Source organism: Monosiga brevicollis, genomic scaffold (genome assembly GCF_000002865.3).
Source record: "Monosiga brevicollis MX1 MONBRscaffold_2 genomic scaffold, whole genome shotgun sequence".
NCBI lineage: Eukaryota > Choanoflagellata > Craspedida > Salpingoecidae > Monosiga > Monosiga brevicollis.
Genome location: NW_001865039.1, coordinates 323,797 through 346,239, shown reverse-complemented (window position 1 = coordinate 346,239; position 22,443 = coordinate 323,797). Strand labels below are relative to the sequence as shown.

Below are 22,443 nucleotides of genomic sequence, written 5' to 3'. Positions count from 1 at the left end.
ACTGGAGCGGCTGGCGCTGCCACTTGAAGCGCCGCCGTGCGCTGCGCGTTTCATAAAAATTAAAAATCACTCTCCATCAAAGAAGCAAAAATGAGAGAGAGAAGGAAAAAAAAAAAAAAAAACAGCAAAACAAATCATCGTTTCAAGTTTTTCTCTTTCTCACTCGCTTCTCTTGCTCTTGCTCTTTTGAGCAACAAGTCGTGTCCGTTAAACTAGCTGCACTTGGAACGACAGACCCCTCACAGAGCAAAGTAGGGGACTGATTTGTCTGGGTGGCAGTTATTGTGACTTGATTGAGTCTTGCAGCTTGAACTGCAGAGACCTCGACAAGCAAGTGAATGGCTATTGAATTATATGAGAGAGAGAGAGAGCTAGACGCCGCGCCAACGGACGAGGCCATAGTGCTTGCGGCCTCGACGCAAGACAGTGTAGCGACCATGCAGTAGATCCTCGGGACCAAACACGCGGTCGCCTTTCAGGCTGTGCGACACGAGAAAGCCATGCAGCAATCATGAGCTGCTACGACACCAGCATGGCACACAAATGCGTCATAGTTTGAGCACGCACCTATCATTGTTGAGGTGGACGCCAGATCCACTTTTGAGGGCGCGCTTGGCCTCGTTGCGGCTGTCAAACAGACCACACTCCATCATGGCATCTAAAAGTTGGGCACGCAACAAGGCATCACAGAGAAAGGAACGGGTGAGGCATGGCAGGTTTGCTCGGCGCTCGCCAGCCGTTGCGGGATGAAATGGTGCGGCCACCACCCTTCCCCTTTTTGGAGGTGGACAGGACAAGAGAGATGGACAAACCGGAAACTTTACAGGTGCTCAGCTGCGCCACTTCCAGTTCGCATGAGGGAACATCCGCCAGTGCCTATCAACCGGCAACCGTGTCAACCTGAGGAGCAAATGTTGATCCCGCCACTGTGTGTTCCAGCAAGACAGCTTGTGCAGATGACATGGCTATGGGACGATGCCTACCGCAAGAAGGTCGCCCTCGTCGAGTTGGGCCAGAGAGCCACCCGAATGAAGGACCTTTGTTACGTTTTGGGCGCGCTCCAGGCCTTCGTTGCCATGAACTAGGCGCAAGACCTACTCACAAGCCATCACAGGGTGAGCGAACGGTTGGGGGTTGCTGCTTTGCAGTGCGGTCCAAAATGTGGGCTGGGCAACCGGAAGCGGGGCTGGCATGCAAATAAGAGGCAGGACGAGCGGTATACCTGCTCGGCCAGCACGCGCTGGGCCTCGCGCTTCTCGGGGGCGGCTGTATGATCGGCTACAATCTGCCGGGCGGTAAGGGGGTGAATTTGTGCAAGGCAGAGACGTCAACATCATGAGCTGATAGAGCAAAAAAAAGGGGGGGACGGCCAGCTTGCGCGTTGACATGATCAACAGATGCGAGCAACGGTGCACGCATGAACCTGCCCACTCAACAACCGCCCAAGCAAGCCATGATTGTACAGTAGACAGGGCCAAGCAAGGGAGGCGGAAAAGTTCGAACATTATTGATGTGATCCAGGGGCAGGAAGGTGAGGGCACGCAAGAGCTTGGCGCAATCAGCATCATCGGTGTTGAAGAGGAACTGGTAAAGCTGGTATGGACTGGTCATGTCCTCGTTGAGCCAAATGGCGTTGCCCATGCTTTTGCCAAACTTGACGCCTGCTGCCGTTGTCATGAGGGGCAGGGTGATAGCATGCCCCTGGACATCCTGGCACTTGCGGAGCAGCTCAATGCCGGCCAGCATGTTGCCCCATTGGTCTGAGCCGCCCAGCTGGATGGTACACAGGTAGCGTTGGTTGAGCTCGACAAAGTCCCAGCCCTGGAAGAGCTGATAGCTGAACTCGGCGTAGGACATGCCCTCGGGTTGGGCTAGCCGGGATTTAACACTGTCCTTGCCCAACATGGTGTGCATGCGCGCGTGCTTGCCGACCTTGACCATAAAGTCGAGCACGCTCATGCGCTCGTACCAAGCAACGTTGTTCACGAGTTTGAGGTGATCGCAGAGTTCAGGGCGCTCTGCGTCGGTTTCCTTGGCCATGTCCGAAGCGTTTTGGAAGATGGTTTGTAGGCTGAGGTCGATGCTGATGGCGTTTTCAAAGAGTGCGTCGGAACTGAGAGGGTCCCGCTCGCTGTTGCGTCCACTGGGATCACCCACGTGCCCCGTGGCGCCACCGATGAGAGCAACGGCGTAGTGTCCATCCAGCGCTGCGTGGAGCAGGCCCATAATGGACAACAAATTACCCAGGTGGAGGCTGCGAGCGGTGGGGTCAAAGCCGCAATAAAAGACTCGCTCGCCCGAGCTCAAATGCCGCACAAGCTCCTCCCGCTCTGTCGACTGATACAGCAAACCACGATCTTCAAGGTTTCCCACAAGCTGACCAAGGCTTCGCTGCGCCAATACACCTCGCCAGCCCATTCCAGCACCCCGAGCAGCGCCAGCCGCCGCAGCGAGCGGCCGCGCCCGAGTCGCCACGAGCCGACCCAGCATCCTGTCAGCAATTGTAAAATGTCAGAACTTTTATTCTCCAAGGAATGTCAGCCGTTTCGTGTGGGAACTGTAAGGATGTCGCAATCCGCGTTGATCACGTGTGGATGTGCATGTATGATGGCGTTTGAGTCTTTGACTCTGAGGTTGAGCTCATCCAATGTCATCATTCTTCGATTTCATTTCATCCGTCTTTCTCACGGTGTATCCGCAGTAGGAGAGTAACAGCTCTCTCTCTGAATCTCTCTGAATCTCTCTCTCTTTCTCTCTAAAACTCTCTCTCTCTCTCTCTCTCTCTCTCTCTCTCTCTCTCTCTCTCTCTCTCTCTCTCTCTCTCTCGCTCTCTCTCTCTCTCTCTCACCTGAGCCGTTGCGCGCCGGATTGGGAAACACCTCGACGCGCCCTCTCCCATTTCTTCGCTCGCACCCCGTACGCATGGCAAAGATGGGAGAGGTGTGACCTTCTGATGCGTAGTTTGGTTTTATTTTCCCTCCTCCTCCTCCTCTTCCTCTTCCTCCTCCTCTTCCTCTTCTTCTGCCTCTGCCCCTCCAGCCCGGGCTGCGGGCAAGACAGCACATGGATAGCATTGGTTGCTGAACTGACTTCAGCAGAGAGTTCATCGCCACGGCCGGCTCTTCGGGGGGTCAGTTCCCGGCTTCCTCGCGCCGCGTGACCCATCCGACCCAACCCAGAGCGACGCCCCTGCATGGCCGACTGGCTGGGTATTATCGAGCATGCCCACGCGTCCCGACGGCGTGATAAAGCTCGCCTGACTGCGTCTCCCTCCTCAGCGGCTGGCGCCACCCTCCGCCCCTCCTACAAGCCCTTGAACTCGTGATGGCGGCCATGCCGCTACAGCCGGGGCTTGAGCCCGCCCCCGCTCCATCCGCCCCTTCTCCATCCGCCTCACCCACAACGCTTGGCACTGCTGTGTCCGAAACGGCCTTCAATGACCAGGTGGAGGCAGACCCCCAGGCGCCACCCGCCCCAGCACCGCTGGCCCCGGTGGCGGCGACCCCGCCACCACTGCTCTTGGCCTCGAGTGACTGGTGGTCTGTCTGGCTTGGCCTCGCCTTTTTCTTCCCAGCCTTGATCATTGCCATTAGCGGCGCTCGACTTGAAAAAATTTCTCTGGGAGAATGGACAACCGACCCAGCCACAGCCTGGCACCCCTTGGAAAGCGGCCTCGGCACGGCTCTCCTCATTCTCTACTCCCTCCCAGCCATCACCTTGGCCCATTTTGTCATGCAACATTACAAGCGACGTGCCGCCGACGAAGCACCTCGGTCCTCCCAGGATCTTTGGCACCAGGTGGGCTGGTTCTTGTTTGGCCTGGTTCTTGTCTGTTTACTGGCCATCGTCGCCCGCTGGATTGGGCAACAAGCCGACATCAATGCAGCTGGCGTCAGCTACGAGGTTTGGGCCCTCGTCCTTGGCATCCTCTTGGCCAATACTTTTGCCCTGCCTCCCTGGCTCAAGCGTGCAGCCAAAGGCGAGTTCTTCATCAAGGTCGGGCTGGTCCTCTTGGGCCTGGACATTCGCAAGGTCGGCGACCTGGGTATGTCCTAGCTGCCAGCACACTGGCGACCAAGTGCCCCCACGCGCATGTACTTTGTACCCTGGTCCACCACGCTGTGTAACCCCCTCCAGTCAATGCCACTCACAAAGGAGACGCCACATGGCACATGCCTTCACTCACATCACCGTCTTTCGCATACCGTGACCTCTTGTGACTGCAGGTGGTCCAGGCTTTTTGGTTTCTTGGGTGGTTACGCCGATCGTAGTTCTTGTAGGTTATCGTGTACTGGCCATGAGCATGCTGCGCATGCAAGACCAGCGCGAACTGGCCCTGGTCTTGACCTGTGCCACCTCCATCTGCGGAGCGTCGGCTGCCACGGCCGTGCACGGCTGCGTCGGTGGCTCCAAGGAGGTGCTCACGGTCGCCATTGCCCTCGTCAACCTCTTCACCATCCCTCAAATGCTCGGTCTGCCATATTTGGCCCGCGCCGTTGGTCTCAGCGCAGGCGTCAGTGGTGCCTGGTTTGGCGGCTCAGTCGACGCCACCGGGGCCGTGGTAGCGTCTTCTGCCGTGTTTGATGATCTGAACGACATTGACTGTGATCTAGTCAAGGTCTGCGCGCTCAACACGGGCTCCACCGTCAAGATTATCCAAAACATCATCATTGGGCCTGTCTGCCTGGCCATCACGGCATACTGGCTGGGTGAACAGCAGAAGCAAGACCAGGCTGCGCTTGACGTGGAAACGGGCAGCGCTGGCATGGGTGCGGCAGAGTCGGCACCGCCCCCGGAAGGCAAGCTGCGCCAGCTCTGGAAACGTTTTCCAAAGTTTATTTTGGGTTTTCTGTTTGTGAGCATCATCATCACTATCGTCAATGCCACAGCATCCGCACCAATCCAGGATACCCTCGGTGCCTGCGTGTCGGCGTCATCACGCTGGTGGTTCTCCCTTGGGTTTGCCGGCATTGGGCTGACCACTAATTTTCGAGAATTGGCCCAGTCGCTGCGCGGCGGGAAGCCTGTATTTCTGTACCTCCTGGTGCAAGCGTTTGATCTTCTTCTGACCCTCGCAGCCGCTTACCTGGCCTTTGAGGTCATTTCCTAAATGAGCCAGCACCTGCCCTGTTGAACCATTTCCTTTCACACATCCCAAGAGTCTGATTGCACAGTGCAATCCCCGAGTCCATACCCCCCATCGAATCGAGAGTGTTGCCCACAACCTACCCAAGCCATACCATTGACCCAGATCCATGTGTACCGTGACCAAAACCATAAACTCCCACCAAAGAAAAAAAAAAGCAAGGAAAGTTATAATCGATCTGCTCGTCTCTCGCTTTTTTTTTTTTTTTTTTTTTTTTTTTTTTTTTTTTTCCTTTAGCTTCTTCTCTTTTTTGCGTGATTTTGTTCAAGTTCTCGTTCATTGCTCAGCTTCGACGCCGCGGTGTAGGTGGGGCACAGGCCCGGCTTACCGGGTTCAAATTGCATTCACAAACGGCTAGCAAGAGCCTCGCGTACGCATGAGCTGCCCATCATGGCCCGAACGCAGGTCGAGGTTCTCCTGGTGGGGCTCATTGTCTTCATGATTGGCTTCAACATTTGGCATACCACGCGCGAGAGCCAGCCACCAAGCTCGGCGATACCAGGCCCAGTAGCCGGCCAGGGAGGTAATTTGGAGCCCCGGGCCGTGCCCAAGGCCACTCGTGCCAAACACTCTCCACAACGGCAACAAGCCATCACCAATCCCTTGGCCACAGACGACGATGATGACTCACCCCGGGCCCAGGCCCAGGCCCAAGCGGCGCGTGCAAAGACCCAAGCCAACAAGGCACCGACAGAGAAGCTGGACCCCGTGCTGGAACGGCTGAAGCACAATCCAGAGCTCCACGATATGCTCAACCTCGGTGGCGATGGATATGATGTGCTCTTCCACGAAGACAGCCCCACTCACAAGCTATGGCTCTGGTCTGAGGAGCCGGATAAAACTCGTTGTTTCCTGCGCTCCCAGAGCAATCAAGCGCTTTTGGAGCGCTGCCTCGAGCAACACGATGCCATTCAAACCATGTACCGTGACGGTGCCTACTTTGGCTTCAAGGATGCGGACGGTGATTCATGCCTCGTGGTTGATCCGGAAGACTCGCTACACTTTGTGCCCTGTAAGCGGGGTGACAAACGACAAGAGTGGGATGTGGTGCCAGGTAAAGGTCTCGTTTCACGCGTCGATGGGCGCTGTGCCACTCAGCTTCCCTATGTCATGCACATGAAGATGAAACCGTGCACGGATCCCGTCAATCAGTGGATCTTGGACGTGGATCTTGAATTCATTCCCTACGACCTTGAAGGCTGGATGAAACTCTTTGGCACCGAGCGCACCCAGCTTCTAAAAGAAGCCCAGGCCGAGGTCGATGCGGCACTGGCTCGCACGAGTCTGGACGTGCCCACCCCTACCAGCCACCGACGTATCGTTGTTTTTTATGGCGAAGGCGGCCTTGGTGGTTTCTTTGTGCAACTCAGCTGGTGGATCATGGCGTGGCAAAAGCTTGAGCTCGACCACGCGAGCCAACGCTTTGACATCCTAGTCCTAGGAGACAAACGCTTGGGCAATATGCTTCGAGCCAAGTTCCCATTCTGCGAGCAAAAGGACATAGGCCCTGCCTCCGAGCCACCGTCGGACGATGCAGCGGGCGTGTGCTGGTTTAGCGAGTTTATTGGTGCCAGCCGTCGCGAGCCCAAAAAGTATGATGGTTGGACCAACAGCATTGAATGCCTAGTAAACCCGACGATCCGACCCTTCCTGGAAAAGTATTCCCAGCTGCTACGCGCTGACGCTGATACCTTTCCCACACCGCGCATGCGTGACTTTTATCGCGAGGACGTCTATTTTGTAAGTCCCTCGCAGACGTCCCACTTAGCTGACATGCGGGCCACTTGCTGGGCGAGGAAAGCTGCCGCTCAAGGAGTTGACTGGGGACACCAACAGCGACAAGACCCCCTATCCTCGCTGCTCCAAACGCCCACCTCTTGTTCTTGTTGTTGTTATTGTTGTTGTTGTTGTTGTTGTTTTGTGCTTGCGCACTTTCCTCACCGCTGCGGTCCGCTGTTATCGCTCTGCAGGGCACGCAAGCTGGCTATTCCACGCGATACTCGCGCATCAAGATTGAACGCGCCTCCACGGCCGCGGGTTTGCAGCACCACAGCATCACCAACATCGGCTCAACCTACTATGGCCCCGCGTCTGTCGTTCTTCGCGTGGCCGACCTCACCTTGGCGTGCGGGTTCTTTGCGCGCGCCTACCTGTTCTCCCCCGGCACCCCCTGCAAGCTGCCTGCCAACCTCCGGCCCAAAACCATCAAGTGTGGCTGGACCTCAGAGGGACTGCACGAGGGCGTCCTGTTGCTCTACTCACAAGAGATGGCCGTAAACCACCTGTACGGTATCAAGCAAAAGCTGTCTTTCCATCAGTGGACATCGATGGACGTGCCCACGATCGAGCCCCATCCCGTGTGCCGCGCCTACATGCTACATGTCTACCATGGCGCTGAGCGCTTCTCGAAATTTCGCCTGTCTGACGGAACGTATCGTGACCTGGACGTGACTGACTACGATCTCACGATCATCCGCGACTATGCCACCTGGCTTGCGCTGCTCGCTGCCGGACAAGGCCAGAACCTGGACAAACCTCTGGCCAAGTTGCGCAGAGGCTTTGCGCACATGTGCGATGGCATTCCAATGCAAAATGATTAGATCTTGGTATTGGAGCCTAAACTTGGTGGCCACTGTATCGCGCCGCCTTCCCTTCATCAAACGGTAGCACTTTTGCCCCTCAGACCTTTGGGGCCAAGTGGAGGCGGGTCGATGATGCATGGCAAAATTCGCTCTCTGACATTGTTATTTAAAATTCGCTCAGCTCTATCACTTCAATTGGATGAATCCTCGTGAGTCGAAACAACTCAAGTCACTGTCTCGCTTCCCCCGTGAACCACAAATGTCTGCGGAAAGCGAGCTTGCATTTCGCTTCGGCTCCACTGCCGTGATTGGATAGGCACACGGGGAAGAAGTGAGGCGGAGGGGAACACACCGGCGTTTATGTTTATGTCAGCCACGCTGCGTATCCTACCTGTTCTCTCCATCGGTTTTGGATCCACTCGCTGGCCACGAGGCGATGGGCATGACTCATGGCGTAGGTCCAGTGCACTGGCTGCAGCATAAAAGTGGCCAGGTCAACGTCATAGGCCCGCCCATGGGCCTGACTTTGGAATGGTTGATCCGCTGCAGCATTGGATTCGACGCGCTGCACAAAGTCTTGGAAGGAGGCTGACCCCGTGTGGTAAATGGCGTTGCCGTTGAGGTGGAAACGGTTGGCAAGGGGCCGATTGCCCTTCACCGCCTGGGAGCGAGGATAGCTTCCCAGCACCCAGACCCCCTCTGGCAAATACAAAAGAGGTCATTTAGAGTAGAAAGGTGTGCAAAGCATTTGCATCGCGTTCGCGCCACAAGCCCAGAGCCTCGTGTCACCACCGAGCAGCGAAGGTTGAAACTGACCAGTGCCAAGAAGACTTTCGTACAAGCACACCTGACGGTGAGCCTCTTGCAGCCATCCTATGAGAGCATCCCAACCGTGGGGCAGAGTGAGTGCGGTAGACAATCGCAAGTGACACGCAGGAGGTCGGCAGGCAGCAGTATACCGGCACGAATCGGCCTGGCATCGGGCTCAAGATACAGAACGTAGTCCCATTGCCGTAGCTGCAAGAAGCAAAGAGGTACGCAGTGATGATGCGCGGGGTCGGTGCCACCATATACCACAGTGAGCACAGTGACAGCTACACTGAGCGAGGCAGGAGTGTGGTGCTGGTCATTGGGTCAGAGGAGTGGTCCGACAAGAGACGAGTTGGTTGGTTTGACTGAGCCTGACCTGAGGTATGATGCGATAGAAGGCGAGAGTGGGGCCCACGGGCCAGCTGTCCTCCTGCGGTGAGAGAGCTGCGTGAAAGATTTGCACCTCCAGACCTGCATCGCGTAGCACTCCCTGCACAGAAGCATGTTTTGCCACGTGTGTTTGCAACTGTTGTGCTGCGGCTGCGTTTTCCACTGCAAATATTAGCGATGCACCACAGGCGTATTGCTGGTGTGGCCCCTCGTCTCTATCAACGAACTTTGACGATTCAAGGCATGGTGGGAAGTGGCGCCATCGCTCAAGGGCAGCATCGATGGCTGCGAGCTGTTGGCCAACATGGGCCGTGATGACGAGCGCGATGCGATGCGTGTCGGTGCGACAGATCTCCAGATCTGTGGCGTCGAGCCCGCCATCAGCCGCAGGGCGGTTTGCAAGGCTGGCTTGCAGCAGCAGCAGCAGCAACGACACCAAGACCAGGCCCCCCGCCCCAATGAGCATGAGCGTCTTGGTCGTCAGCCCTGTCATGACCCTGGCTGCGTGTTTGCTTGCTTGCTTGCAAATGCAGGATGCTGTCCTTGGCGTCCTTTCGGGGCCGTGTACTCCTGGGCGGTATTGGCCCAGTGGCACTGCTTGAGTCGGGCCTCACGCAGGTGTGCAGACGAAGCGATGGTGCCGTGGCCAGGACATGACCGAGCAATGTTAACCTTCAATCACCTTCCAACGCTGAAAAGAGCTTTCGCAAGTGAACCGCGACGCACACAGCTGAGCTGACATCATGAGAAAAACATAAATGTTGGTTATTATTGATCTTCCATTCCTGTGCAATGAACGTGTGTCATAGACGAGGAATGTCTTGATTGATCCAAGGCGGTGTGTGCGTCGCGATTCATGAAAAGTACCAGAGCACATGTGCTCGCAGCCAACAAAGTTGACAGCCCGCCCGTCCGCCCCGCGCCAAGCTTGATTCGAATCAGACGAAATTAAATGCGTCGAAATGCATCAAAAATTCAGTCAAAATTCAGACTCCCTTCGAAACACCACATAACAACAGTTGTTGTCAACGAGTTCAACGTGCAGTTTATTTTTTTATTCTTTTTGGGGTTTGTAAGTGACTGGCGCATTGTGCGGAAATGGCAGCGCCACGAGGGTCACCCCGTGTTCATGTGCCGCCAAAGGTTGACGCGAAAAATAGAAAAGAAATCATTGCGTGTGTTGAAGACAAAATGTGGCCTCAGCTGATGTTATTGGTGCTCATGGCTGACTCACGTTGGGCCCGTCGTCAGTTAGACCTTGGATAGCTCGGCTCAGCAAACCGTCACGATGAACATGTTGAAGCGGTGCGACCCCTCGACTTGTTTGCTTCAGTGGCAACCGCTTCTGGTCGCCAGTCAAGTATCACTCTGTCTTACGTCTGTCTTGTGCATGTAGTGTTTCCAACTTTGTCAACATTGGCCTCAAGCCTTGTCCAGTTTGGCTTCAGCATGTCAAGGCCCTCCCGCCGCTGGACCCGCATGATGTCTATGCCCCGCCTCGCTCCAACGAGCCGGTCATTGAGCGCAACGTTACTCGGTAGGCAGCAGAGCATCATGTGCGGCAACAGACCTTTTTTTTTTTTTTTTTGGACCTCATGCCATGGTCCTTGGACTCTAGGGCTTATTTTCGCCTGGTGCGTCCCACCGAAGTGGTCGACCTCAACGAATCAGCGCTCTCCCAGGGCTATCAAAAGTATGCATGCCAGCCTCAACACCCCCTTCCCCGCACCCGGTCAATCTGTACTTCTCTCTCTTTCTCTCTTTCCCTCGCTACCTCTGGCTATCCCCACGTGAGGTTCGGATCCACAGCCTGCCTGAGCTAAAAATAAAAAAAAAACCTTGCTGGCGCGTAGCTTTCTGAGCAAGGTTCGGGCCCAAGCTCCCAACTCGGATGAGGACGAGGCTGCCTGTCGTCTTGGCGTCAGGGAGGTACTTGCTGTGACCAAACAGCAACGCGAACCGGCTGCCGCTGCCGCTGCTGTACGTGTCCCCTCTTGCCAGCCATTTGCAGTTGCGCCTTTGTACGCTCCGGAACACTCACTGATGCATGGGTTGTCGGCTTCCAGGCAAAGTCAGCGCAGCCCCTGGCCAATATTCTGGCCATCCTTCGTGAGAATCAGGCAAAGGAATCCAACCAAGCTCCCAAGTCCGACAAGAGCTGAACTGTTGTCACGCGTTGGAGACTTTTCTCAGGAGTCTTCGCCAAAACCTGAAGCAACCTGCTTTGTGCCGCTCTGAACTACAACTGGTGCCACAAGGAGGACAGAATATTCACTCAAGTTGGATGCAACTCAGCCACATAAATGAAACAGCCGTTTGTGAACGATAATTGACCTCTGCTTTTCTTGACACGCGCTCTGCAAGTCCATCCACTTTCAAGACGCGAGTACGCGAGACAAATGTCAAGTGTGCGTCAAGGTTTGATTTTTGACCAGTCATGTTGGTGCCAGGTCAACGGAACAAGAGATGGCAGAGAGGAGAGCATGGCTCTGAGAAGAGAGCATGGGATCACGCCTCGAGATCGTTAGCTATGAACAGGTGGATTAAAGCCATCTACAACCTTATTTGCTTGGCACGAAAGCTGGCCGGTCATACAAGTCGTGACTGGCCACACGACGGGGATTCTCGCCTTGACTTTCAGAAATCGAAGAAAGCGGCCAAACATCGGCGTAGGCTGGCTCGAGCGGCTCACGGGAGGCGCGCAGCTCAGGCTCAGCATACCCGCTGTTGGACCTCGGCGCGGGAATCATGCTATAGCCTCGGCTCGCGGCAGAATTAAACAGGCCCTCGAGATCATTGGGTGTGGCCGTCTTTTGAAGGGTCTCCGTGCCACGCACCGAGACCTCGGCATATTCATTGCTGGCCGCTTGGGAAGGCTTGCACTCGTAGCCATGGTGCTTGGCGACATGAGCCAGATCATCAAGGTCGTTGGCTGGCTTCAAATGCAACTTGGTGTCCAGTGCCTCACCAATCTCCGAGTAGCCGGGCGCACCAGGGGCCAGGTCCGTTGCGTTGGGAATGACATAGCCGGGTGCTGCCGTTCGAGAGCAGCACGTGTGAGAAGCTGCGCAAGATCTGAGCCTCACTGTTGCTAAATTGCACTGACCGAGCCGACTGGGCGTGACTTTGATCGGGGGTTCTGCAGTAGAAGTGGGCGGAGTTGCCGGACTCGGACTGTCATGGCTGTCTCCGGCCGCCACGGCACACGCAAGCCTACAATGCCAATGATCCAAGCAAGCACACATTCGAATGATACGGTATCCTCTAAGACTTTTTTGAGGCGCCCCAAAAATCGGCAATGTTTTTCCCATGGTCCGCCAAGGTACTGGTTAGGAAAAGGGTACACAGGCTTACTTGTGCACATGATCATGGATTTCCGAGGCCTGGGGTGTGTGAAAGCGATAGTTGCCTACGCCCGTCGCCGAGCGACGACCAGACGTGAAGGAGAACACATCTGCTCTTTTACGGCCCTCATAACTACACAAAGCACCATTGCAGGCACCGGGCGAGACAAGCGGGCTTCTGATGAGGCCAGGCTTGAGGAATGAATGCGGAAGCCGGGGAGCAGATGGGTCGCCACTCACCTGCGCAGCGTTCCAATGTGCCACTGAAAGATATCATTGGCAGATGTTCGCAGCACGAGTGCTCCATGCTGGAGTGATAGCTCTGCCTGTCCGATCAAGCCTGTTGGTTGGTTGGTTGAACACGCTGCGTGAGCCTGGTCTAACGCGGGGTGTGCACTGTTTCAAAGATTGAGCTTTTTCCGCTACAAATCAAAGACTGACCCAGTTTGGCGGCATCGGGCGTATTTTCCACCTTGACTAAGAATACGGGCGCGTTCTGGCGGCTGTTTGAAAGTCAGCCAGCGACAGGCAATAAAGTCACACGGCATTACCAAAAGAGCGTAAGTGAGAGCGGTTGGTCCGGGCCGGGGCGCGAGCATTGAGCGAACCGTAAAGTTGATGGGCTAGTTGCCTCATCAGGCAGCTATCCACAACACCAACAGCCCGAAGAGCAAAAAGAGCGAAAGCGGCATGAGACATCAACACGTCGTAGGGGGCATTCAAATTGAGCTAGCCATCGTACCGGGGGAAGGGGCATTTGGCCCATCGGCCTTGGCGAGAGTCCCCCACTCATGATACACGATGAGCCTTGCCGCCACTAGCAAGCTGTTGAGCAGCCGAACTCAGAGGGAAGGAGGAGGGAGGAGAGGAGGGAGGATGGGAGGGAGGAGGAGGGAAGGAGGAGGGAAGGAGGAGGAGGGAGGAGGGAGGGAGGGAGGGGGCAGAGGCTAAGGGCAAGGGGGGTCAGCGCCAACCACAGCTTACGTGTGTGTGTGTGTTACAACAACAACTACAAAGTAAAAAAGGATGACAATAACTTCCCTTCTTCTTCTTCTCCTTTATGCTTTATGAGATGAGGGGGTTGCCTGTCGGTTGATGGCTGCTGCTTCCCGGTTGTGGCAGGGTCAAAAGGTGCGAGACGTGTGTGCGTTTGGAACAGGTCATTGTGGATTTCAAAGTTGCGTTGCATTATCAATCGGGCGTCTTCATCAACATCAATCATCATCATCATCATCAGCAGCAGCAGCAGCAGAGCATCACGGCAAGAGACAGTCATAAAAAACGAGGGCCACCAAGCCTCTCAAGCCTTGTCCGAGGGTGGCTTGAGAGGGGGCATGGTGACGCGCACCTCCTTGGACCGGTTCTGCGTGTGATCGACGAGTGCCCCGAAAAGCTCGAGCTCTTTCAGATATTCGGGTGCCGGCTGGAAAACGTGGATGGGAGCGTTGCAGACAAGGCATCAGGAAAGCGGGTCAAGGCAGCAGCGTCAAAAGTGTCACCAGGTCCCAAAAGGCTGCTCGACGTACCCGAGTGCCGGAGAGCCAATTGAACATGTCCCACTCGTTGTCATGTTCATTGAGAATAATGTCGAGCTGCTCCATCTGCGGCCGACTCAGCTGGTCCAAATACTTGTGACAAAAGGTGCTGGCAAAGTATCACAGGCCGTGAGCACAAGTCGGCAGACAAGGAAAGGCAGGAGGCAGGTTGTCTTTGAGCAACAGGGGCGCGCCTCGCTCTTTTACCTGAAGATAAGGTCATTTTCTTTGATGCCACGTTTGCTGGTGGGGGCAGCAAGAACGAGAAGTCATGAGCAAAGCGCCCAGGGCTTGCCGTCGGTACATTGGTCCACTCACCGGGCTTGGTAGACAAGACGCGCGCGGAGTTGATCATCGTTTTCAGGCTTGCGGGGTGGGCGATAAGGGCGGATTACCACCTCGTCTCCCACCTTGGCAGCCGTTGAGCAAGGTGCCAGATATCAGGGTGCAGCGTCGTCGCGTCAACGAAGTGGTCCGAGAAGAGGAAAGAGAAGCAGAAGAAAAAACGCAGGCCTTACCTGTTGTGCCTGGGGTTGGTCAGCACCACCATCAGCGCGTGCCAAGCAGCGCCCTGCACTTAGAGCTCTCGTGGGCATTCGCGCTCCCGACAGCGTGACGGACCGCAGTGCCGCAGTCAGGGCCAAGGCAGGTCGAGTCGCGCGCCACATGATTGCGGTGTGTGCTGCAATCCCAGTGAATGAAAAAAAAACAAAATGACTCGAACGTGGAGAAAAAGGAGAAAAATGGGGAGAACATGCAGAAAGAGCCATCGAGTAATGGGCTATAGTGAGGAGAAAACGAAGATAAATGTCAAGAAGACGAAGAATATATCGGATCAGCGAGAAGATGGAGCAAAAGGAGCAGAAGGAAGAGTAATTGCAGAATGAGCAAAAGAGTAAAGTAGCATCCCATAGCGCGCTTGAGGAATGAAATGTAGAAACGTTTAAAGATGTCGAAGGGGAAAAAGATGAAGCACTTCCAGGAGGGCGAGGAACGGTACGGTACTGTGGTGTGCTGTAAAGACCGATCAATTTGGTCTGGGAGATGGCTAGTTTCCGAGTCGCTTATATGGGGTCTAGTACTTGATGAATAGATCAATAATACGGGTAGAATGAACGCTTGTCTGCAGGAGATCATCATGTGGTTGATGTTACGGTGTGGCCTGCGCGAGGCGGTGCTGCTGTTGTAAAACGTGAAGGTACAGGGCCGAAGCAGTCCGCAAAAACTCCGGCAAATCCGTTTGTCGTGCATCTAGCCACGGCAAGTGGTTGGTCCCCACAAGGGTCAAACAGATGCTTGGTGATTTCGCTACCAGCAATCGAGTGAATCAACTTCAGAACCCACCGGTCGTTGAACCAGCACTGCTGAGAATCTCTCCACTCAGCTCTGGTGTGCTGCAAATATGGGCCAGAGGTCCACGAGTCATCAACATGCTGAGAGGTGAACATGCGCAGAGCTCTTCGCTGGGTAAGGGGAAGACATACCGAGCGGGCTCCAACAAGGCTTGCAGAATTTTTTCACAAGCGCTGGTCGGTATCATGTCTAGAATACATAAAAAAAAAGGTACCACAGGTGAATAATCGTGGCTGGCCTATCAGCAGAAGCACTAGTGGCCATCGAGACAAACTTGTGGCGCGCGCATCTAGCGCTCTAAACAAGCGTTGAGCTGTTCCAACAAACTCTTGATAGCTGGCAGGTGGGGTGGAAGTGAAATGGGCAGCAAGGGTCAAACAACATGGGTGAAGAGGTGGTCTTATAGCCGTGTCAAGTGGTGGAAGGAGTAAACAGACTTGAGTGCACTGGCAATGGCCGTCTGAAACTGGGTCAAGTCCACAAAGTCTCGATCTCCTCGAGCGTGCTGCTGCATGAGGTAGTCAGCCACCTAGCCGAGACGTTTTGTCAAGTTCAGACTCAAGGTGGCGGCGCAATGGAGACGGGCAGGGTGGCGTTGGGAGCGCAACCACGGCATTGCGATAGGCGTACGCTGGGGGGAAAGTCGGAGCACACCATGCCATACAACTGCATAAAGTCTTGGCCCTCGACACCCGTGCGTCCTGTCGCGTTTTTGAAGTTCAGCAGATTGTCGGGCATCAGGCGGGAACGGCAAAGCAGAACTGATAGGTAAAACCTAGCAAACCTTTTGGAGGCATCAAAATAGCCATGCGAAGAGCGCGAAAGTCCGCGTTGGGAGCAGGCAAGGGGTCTACGGCGGCAACTGGGGGTGGTATACGGGTGGGGTCGCTGCTGGACGAGCGGCGGCGCGGTTTGCGATTTGCAGCGCGGCGTTCTGCTTGCACGCGCATGCGGTCAGCGCGAGCCTCGAGCAGGATCATGTACGCTTCGGCAATGTTGGCCGTTGCTTTCTCATGGCTCCCCGGAACCAGTTCTGCGTGCCGAGCCGCCACACCCAGCAGCAAGGATGGTCATGAACAGCCATCAGCGAAAAAAGGATTAACAAGCAAACAAAAAAACAAAACAAAATCGGAAACCTACGGAGCTGGCGAAAGGCGCGGGTGACGGCTGGCACGCGGGCCACAACGTGCTGAAAGTAATCGTTGACATAGGCCACCGGATCAGCCGGCCGCCAGCGCGCAACTTCCAACAACACATTGGCCAGATGCGCCTGCAGCAACCGATCATCTGCACAGGTGTCCAGTCAGTGAGCACAAATCTACGACCCAACCTCCCTGACAACCCTCTCTTGACCGATATCACGCACCCTCCATCCTCGTAAGCTTCAAGGCAGATGGCTCCAAGCACCGGCGCGAGGGGCAGCGTCGTGTGATAGTGGTGCTGTGTGTTGCTACGTTGCTGTGATTAAAAAAAACAGCTGCATGATTTAATTTTTTAGTTAAACGTTAAAAAAAGTTTAAAAAACAGAGAGGAGTTTAAAACATCTAGGTGGATGCTTCGTTCGTTCTTCTTCTTCAACAAAACGAACGGTCAGTCAGAACAGCGGCAGTCATGGTCAAGGGCAGTATGTGCATGATCGTTCAAAATAATCAGACAGATGACCGGCGCGAGGGCACACGGAGGGAATGAAAAAGCTCGGGGCTTATTTTTTCTTCTTCGCAGATTAGGGTGTTGGACGAGGATGTTTCTCAGAAACAAGCCACGGCCGTTGTAAAATAGCTGGCTCGATAATCGAGCCGCTTCACACGACCGCGATCAAGGTGGGGCATGAGCGACGCTGCCGCCGACGTTGGGCCGGAGGCTCAGTCTCCTTGATTGATCGCGGATGGGGGTCTGAACGTCTGGGGGCACGATCAGTTGACGGTTTGATCTGGGGCTTGGAATGGACATCTGCCATTCGAGCACGGCAGTAGTTCTCGTACTCCTGGACGGTCATGTTCTCAAAAAGGTCCGACTCGGCCGGGTTGGTGAGGAAGGTGCGCTGGAGGTGGCGCCAGAACTGCGATTGTTGCAGCGCACGATGCAGGCTGTCGCGTCGACGCATGTCTCGCTTATTCTTGCTATGGGCGGTGCGAACGATGGCTCCCAGCGTTGAACACGCACATGCTGGGGCTGAGGTCTGTGACACCGGTGCGACCATCAAGTTGGTCGTGCTGCTTGACCTGAACAGCTGTGCGTTCTTGCGGGGACGCTGAGCTACAGCCATGATGTCTGATCAGGTCCGGTAGCTACCGGCCTTCACGATGCGTGGTGCACTGTTCCGTGAGCGGCGGTCAAGAAAATGCACGACGCGCAAGGGCCCCCAACTCGAACAATACCCAAGGGTAAGATGTAGCCCTCTCGAAAAGTAGCGGGCTCCAACGCCAAGATGCGGGACGGCGCCTGTGGGCAAGGGGACCCTGCCTCCGGGCTTGGAAAATGCATTGACCCGGACGAAATGAGAAGGAGTTGGGGGTCGGGAGGGGAGGGAGGGCTTGTCCCGAATCTCGTTGTTTGGTCAGCATTAGCCCTTTGTTCCTATTCTGAAGGTTCCTAAGTCGGCTTCAAGTCCACACAAGAGGGAAGGTAACAATGTCACAAATCTGATTTGAATGGCGCGGGTTTACACACTCACACACACACACATGTGTGACGTTACCCCTTGGGTGGTCAGTCCTGTTGATGTGCGAAAACGGTTGGCGCTTGACAACAACAGGATATCAACGTTACAGAGCAGCAAAAAAAACACCTTGATGAAAGTTGTCAGCGCTTTTCCGATGTGAATGGCAATGGCACATGTAAGTATGGGGCGCGTCCGACCCGACGGATGGTCCGCCATCTGGGACAGCATTCACGCAAGGCGCAACGTGTCAATGCATGGGGAGACAAAAGGGTTTGGCGGTCCTGCTGTTGATCAATTCATGGGCTTGCTTAACACGAAGTCTTGAATGATTTGGTTTTTATGTTCTGATGCTTGTGGGCAAGATGACGATGAAGGCGAAGGGTCATCCCCGGCTGGTCAAGCCGAGAACAACGTAGAAGCACCCAGCTGTGAATCCCACCTACTGCAGTCGGTCCTCTTGCCGAGTGTGCATGGTTGTCAGGCGATAAAGGAACGAGCCCGCAGCGCCGCGTGTGCAACGCTAATGGTCGGCTGGACTGAAACAGTGTCACGCAGCACACTGTATTTGTGTGTCAACTGGGCAGCGCCGTCATGGAGATGAAGGCGGTAGTCGGAACAGGCCCAGGATCGGGCTTGGGCTTGGGCTCGAGTCAGAGATCGGCGCTGGGGAACGTGGTGACGACGCGCCAGGCGAGGGGTACGGCACACCAGGATCTGCAGTCGTGTTGGTAACGAGTCGTTATCGTCGTCGTTATCGTCGTCAATGGTGTGCTTGTGGCTCTCGATTGGATTATGATCATTTTTGGTGTTGGCGATGCTGGTTTTTTCCATGCTTGTGAAGCAGGGGGACGAGGCGGCGGCGGGAATATTGGACTGCATAATTGGAGAAGAAGGAGAGGTCGTTGAAGCAGCTGTAGCAGCTGTAGCAGCTGTGGCAGTGGGAGTAGAGAAGGTGGTGCTGGTGTGAGGGACAGTCGTGGTGGTTGTCTCGATCCCCACGGCCAAAGCTGCTTCTGGGATAGCGGCTCGATGCTTGGTCTGAACATACTTCTCGTACTCGGTGACGGTCATGATCTCGAAGAGACTGCACTCGTCTGGATTGTCGAAGAAGACGCGTTGCAAGTGACGCCAGAAGCAGGTCTGCTGCAGCTTGCGGCAAAGAATCGATCCGTTGGGGCCAGCAGTGATACCAGTGATGGCTTGAAGGTGAGTGCTGCGTCGAGCTTGGCTGCGCGTGCGTGTGCGCGAGAAGGCGGCGGATGGGTTGGTGAGGAGGATGTTCTTGTTGTAGGCGTGACGCACAATATCGGCGAGGGTCAGAGGGGAACTAGGCGTTGGGCTGCCAGCAGCAGGGCGCATGGTCCTGGGTGAGGAGGGACTGAACGGATCGGTGATGTCGGGCTGATATGGGCTGATATGGTCTGGGTCGAGGCAAAGGGGGTTTGAAAAGGGAGTAGGGACCGTGCTGGTGCAGTTGGGAGGGTTGATGGGTAATGGAGGGCGTGGGATTTGTAAAATGAGCCACGAGGATGGCCAGGGCAAGAGCAGAGGGGAGGGCGACGGACGCAAAGGGCTGCTGGCTGACGAATCACAACGCGAATCAAGCGCAGACCATGAGCTACGGTTCATTGAAAAAGGGGCGACCCCATGACGTAGGAGGGAATGTGTGATGGATGAGGAATACTATGGTTTTCTCGGGTGTGGTAGTCCCCTTGCGGGTTTAGCGATTGGGGACGGTAAGGCTCAAGGGTGGCTCAGCAACCTCAGTCAAAAGGGGTGAGCAAACCACACGTTTGAGGGATGCCAAAAAAATGAAAATTTGACTGGTTGGGGCCGGTGACCCAAGAGAGGGTTCTTTGGGAGTTTTGGCGAAAGTCGAGCCTTACGTCTCCCCTTGACAATCAACCAGAACACAGTCTATGAGATTCTTTCGCGGAGGCCAAATGCACACGATACACGGACGATGAGGAAGAGGTCGAGATCAAACCGGTTGCCGCGCCCCAAACAGGTTTCTGTTGGCCGGAAATAATTGAACTTTGCCGTTGCTCATAATGTTATGCGCGATGAGCTGTGAAGGAGGAAAAGGATCATCTGTGTGTCTCCACTTGCGTGTTGGCTGTTAGCCTGGCAGCTCCAAGAATCGCTCAACGTCACTTTCCAGCTGGCTGTTGTTGGGAGGGCGGATAATTCTCAGCTTTCGCCTTGACCAAGCGCCCCAATGCGCAAACGACATGCGCCTTCCTCAGTTCACGTGTCGGTTATTCTATATTTTGGGCGAAGGCTAAGTTCATCATAGCCCCTGTTCCAATAACATGTTCTGATGAATGGGTTTTGGCTTCTCAAGGGGATGTCAACAGCTCTATTTGCCGAGACCATCCTCATGCCGCACATGAGCGGCTGAGACAGTTCCTCAAATTCAGAGCCAAGAGAGCTTCGGCTTGTGCTGGTTTGGGTCAGTCTTCGTCAGTTTTGACTCTGATTCGTTGTTCGTTGTGTCGCTGCTCCGTGTCTCGTTTCATGCGTAAGCGTGTCGAGTGCCCCGCATCATGAATGCTTTTTACAGCAAAGGCGAGCATGGCCTTGTAGTTGCGATCGTCATCTCTGAGGCGAGAGGAGGCGTGTGTGGAGTGTGTGAAGTGGAGAAGTGGAGCGTGTCGTCGATGGTTGTGGGATGGTGTGGCTGTTGTAGTGGCGCAAGGGTGCGGCCATAGCAATGTGGTAATGTCATGGCCAGCGACCAAAAGGATGATCAACGGGGCATCATCAAGGCGAAAAAGGGGCGCCACAGCAAAAGCGCAAATTGCGCATGCGCCAATTTGCATGAAAATCTGACATTATGGTGGTTTGGGGCTGACGGAGGCCTACTCAAATGGTAGGGGCGCTGACGTGGAGCATCCGACCATGCGCTCAGTTTGATGATAGAACGACACGAGCGTCATCTCCACTTTGGCTCCGTGGGCCCGGTTGGGATAGGGGTGGGCATCGGGGTTTGGTGGGATGATCAGAGCGGAGATGGTCATTTTCTCTTTTCCCCGCACACGACCATCAACCCCACGACAAGTTCCAGCATGGAGATGCGTGTGGGAGGGCATCGTCAACGGTCCCCACACGCCACGAGTCGGCTGGCCCCGGGTCGCAGACTGAGGGGCAGCTTGCCCACTCGGTCAGCCGGTACCGGGACGAGTCGATCGCGAGCGCATGCTTTGATGGGCCACACCACCAGCGATCACCACGAGCGTGAGGTCGTGAGCTCGGCGCTGCAGGCGAGGGCTATGAGTCTGACTGCAGCTCACGAGGGCGACTCTGGACGAAGATTGGCGGGGCCGCGACATGTGTCGGCGACAGCCATGCTGACTGCCATGACAGCACCGCCTTTGTTGTCGAGCGGATTGAGCGACGAGGCTGTTGTTCATCGGCAGGCCCAACTCCGTGCTTTTCTGGGCGAGCTGGTGCGCCAGCTGGTGTCACGCCATGGCGCAGCAGCCGCAGCAACGACGGCAACGACAGCAACAACGGCAACGACGGCAACGACAGCAACGGCGGCAACGACAGCAACGGCGGCAACGGCGGCAACGGCGGCAACGGCGGCAACAACAATACCAGCAACAATACCAGCAACAACGCCAGCATCAAGAGCGACCGTGTTGGCAGCGCATGGGAGCCGGCAGGAACAGGCGCTGGCGTGCGGCCATGATGCACCGAGGGACTGCACAGGCTGTGCTTCTTGTGGCTTTCCCAGAAGGCATACTGGAGAGTTGGACGACGTGTCTGTGGTGGCGGCAGACGCGTCCGCTGCCGCCGCTGGCAGGGGTGTGGATCAGGAAAGTGTGCCTCTTCGGGACGAGGAAGCTGGTGGTGTGGTGATGGTATGGCCGCGCCGCCTAGTTGTGACGCCCGTGACCCCTCCTGCTTTGGGAGTGGGTACCACGAACTTTTTTTCCTCTTTTTCCTCGGTTGATGCTGGAGGTGGAGGTGGAGGTGGAGCTGACGCTAGCAATCACTTGAATATAATCAAGAGAGGATCGACTTTTCAGACGCACGGGCCCTGTGCACGGAGCAAGGTTCCACCGGTGCCGCGATATCGACGACTGAGGCGCCGACCGCGGTTTCGACGAGCCTTGAGCCAATATCCTGGTCACATGTGGCGGCAAGGGCTGAGCCGAGGGGTTCGGCCTCTGTGAGCGGCGGCATCGAAGAACAGAGCGGCGCTTTCCACTTCGCATCTTGTTGTTTGCTGCGAGTGAAAGGCAAGCGGTCCTGACGCGTAGAGTTCAACAGTGTTTGTTGTTAACTTGGCTTTTCGGCCAGTCCCTCATCAGACTTGGTCTCACTTTGACGTTTCTCTTCTTCTCTGTTGTTGTTGTCATGCTGTTGTGAGGCAGATGAAGGATGGGGGGGTTACATGTCTTGCCGTTACAGTCAGTGAATTGACGCGAGATGGTGTATTTGACGTGTCGCGTAATGGCGAGTTGAGCGGCTCTGGCTGTGTGACGACTCGATCGTGCAGGTTTGTAAAGAGCGGTGGGACATGGAAAGAGAGGTGCAGCGGGTGGTGGTTAGTCTAGGAGTAGTATAGTCGTAAGGAACATGAGCATGCAAAAGGAGAGAAAGTAGGATCGAG

The 22,443-nt window shown here is 55.4% G+C and overlaps 8 protein-coding genes across 8 annotated transcripts; 3 read left to right on the top strand and 5 right to left on the bottom strand.

The window, feature by feature from the left end:
• Window positions 1–965: 965 nt before the first annotated feature.
• On the bottom strand, window positions 966–3,726 carry MONBRDRAFT_21005 (uncharacterized protein; the record flags this gene model as incomplete). The annotated part of the gene is made up of 4 exons (XM_001742024.1): window positions 966–1,094; window positions 1,223–1,285; window positions 1,504–2,337; window positions 3,640–3,726. 4 exons carry the CDS (start codon window positions 3,724–3,726, stop codon window positions 966–968), a joined length of 1,113 nt encoding a protein of 370 aa, XP_001742076.1.
• Window positions 3,727–3,825: 99 nt separating this feature from the next.
• On the top strand, window positions 3,826–5,110 carry MONBRDRAFT_4770 (uncharacterized protein; the record flags this gene model as incomplete). Its single annotated transcript, XM_001742478.1, has 2 exons — window positions 3,826–4,045; window positions 4,227–5,110. Coding segments are annotated over 2 exons (1,104 nt in total), but the record flags the coding sequence as incomplete, so codon positions are not given.
• A 426-nt stretch (window positions 5,111–5,536) lies between these two features.
• MONBRDRAFT_4769 (uncharacterized protein) lies at window positions 5,537–7,746 on the top strand (the record flags this gene model as incomplete). Its single annotated transcript, XM_001742477.1, has 2 exons — window positions 5,537–6,886; window positions 7,117–7,746. 2 exons carry the CDS (start codon window positions 5,537–5,539, stop codon window positions 7,744–7,746), a joined length of 1,980 nt encoding a protein of 659 aa, XP_001742529.1.
• Window positions 7,747–7,952: 206 nt separating this feature from the next.
• On the bottom strand, window positions 7,953–9,394 carry MONBRDRAFT_21876 (uncharacterized protein; the record flags this gene model as incomplete). The annotated part of the gene is made up of 5 exons (XM_001742023.1): window positions 7,953–8,027; window positions 8,120–8,427; window positions 8,545–8,601; window positions 8,688–8,745; window positions 8,915–9,394. 5 exons carry the CDS (start codon window positions 9,392–9,394, stop codon window positions 7,953–7,955), a joined length of 978 nt encoding a protein of 325 aa, XP_001742075.1.
• Window positions 9,395–10,501: 1,107 nt separating this feature from the next.
• On the bottom strand, window positions 10,502–14,490 carry MONBRDRAFT_35418 (uncharacterized protein). Its single transcript, XM_001742022.1, has 6 exons — window positions 14,326–14,490; window positions 14,126–14,217; window positions 14,015–14,050; window positions 13,799–13,916; window positions 13,443–13,695; window positions 10,502–10,519 (listed from the first exon to the last, which is right to left on the bottom strand). The coding sequence occupies exons 1-5, from the start codon at window positions 14,473–14,475 to the stop codon at window positions 13,573–13,575; spliced, it is 519 nt and encodes a 172-aa protein (XP_001742074.1). The 5' UTR covers window positions 14,476–14,490; the 3' UTR covers window positions 10,502–10,519; window positions 13,443–13,572.
• A 2,471-nt stretch (window positions 14,491–16,961) lies between these two features.
• On the bottom strand, window positions 16,962–17,620 carry MONBRDRAFT_35417 (uncharacterized protein; the record flags this gene model as incomplete). The annotated part of the gene is made up of 1 exon (XM_001742021.1): window positions 16,962–17,620. The coding sequence occupies exon 1, from the start codon at window positions 17,424–17,426 to the stop codon at window positions 16,962–16,964; it is 465 nt and encodes a 154-aa protein (XP_001742073.1). The 5' UTR covers window positions 17,427–17,620.
• A 679-nt stretch (window positions 17,621–18,299) lies between these two features.
• MONBRDRAFT_4764 (uncharacterized protein) lies at window positions 18,300–19,181 on the bottom strand (the record flags this gene model as incomplete). The annotated part of the gene is made up of 1 exon (XM_001742020.1): window positions 18,300–19,181. The coding sequence occupies one exon, from the start codon at window positions 19,179–19,181 to the stop codon at window positions 18,300–18,302; it is 882 nt and encodes a 293-aa protein (XP_001742072.1).
• Window positions 19,182–19,491: 310 nt separating this feature from the next.
• On the top strand, window positions 19,492–21,516 carry MONBRDRAFT_4763 (uncharacterized protein; the record flags this gene model as incomplete). Its single annotated transcript, XM_001742476.1, has 2 exons — window positions 19,492–19,558; window positions 21,086–21,516. The coding sequence occupies 2 exons, from the start codon at window positions 19,492–19,494 to the stop codon at window positions 21,514–21,516; spliced, it is 498 nt and encodes a 165-aa protein (XP_001742528.1).
• Between the last annotated feature and the right edge of the window lie 927 nt (window positions 21,517–22,443).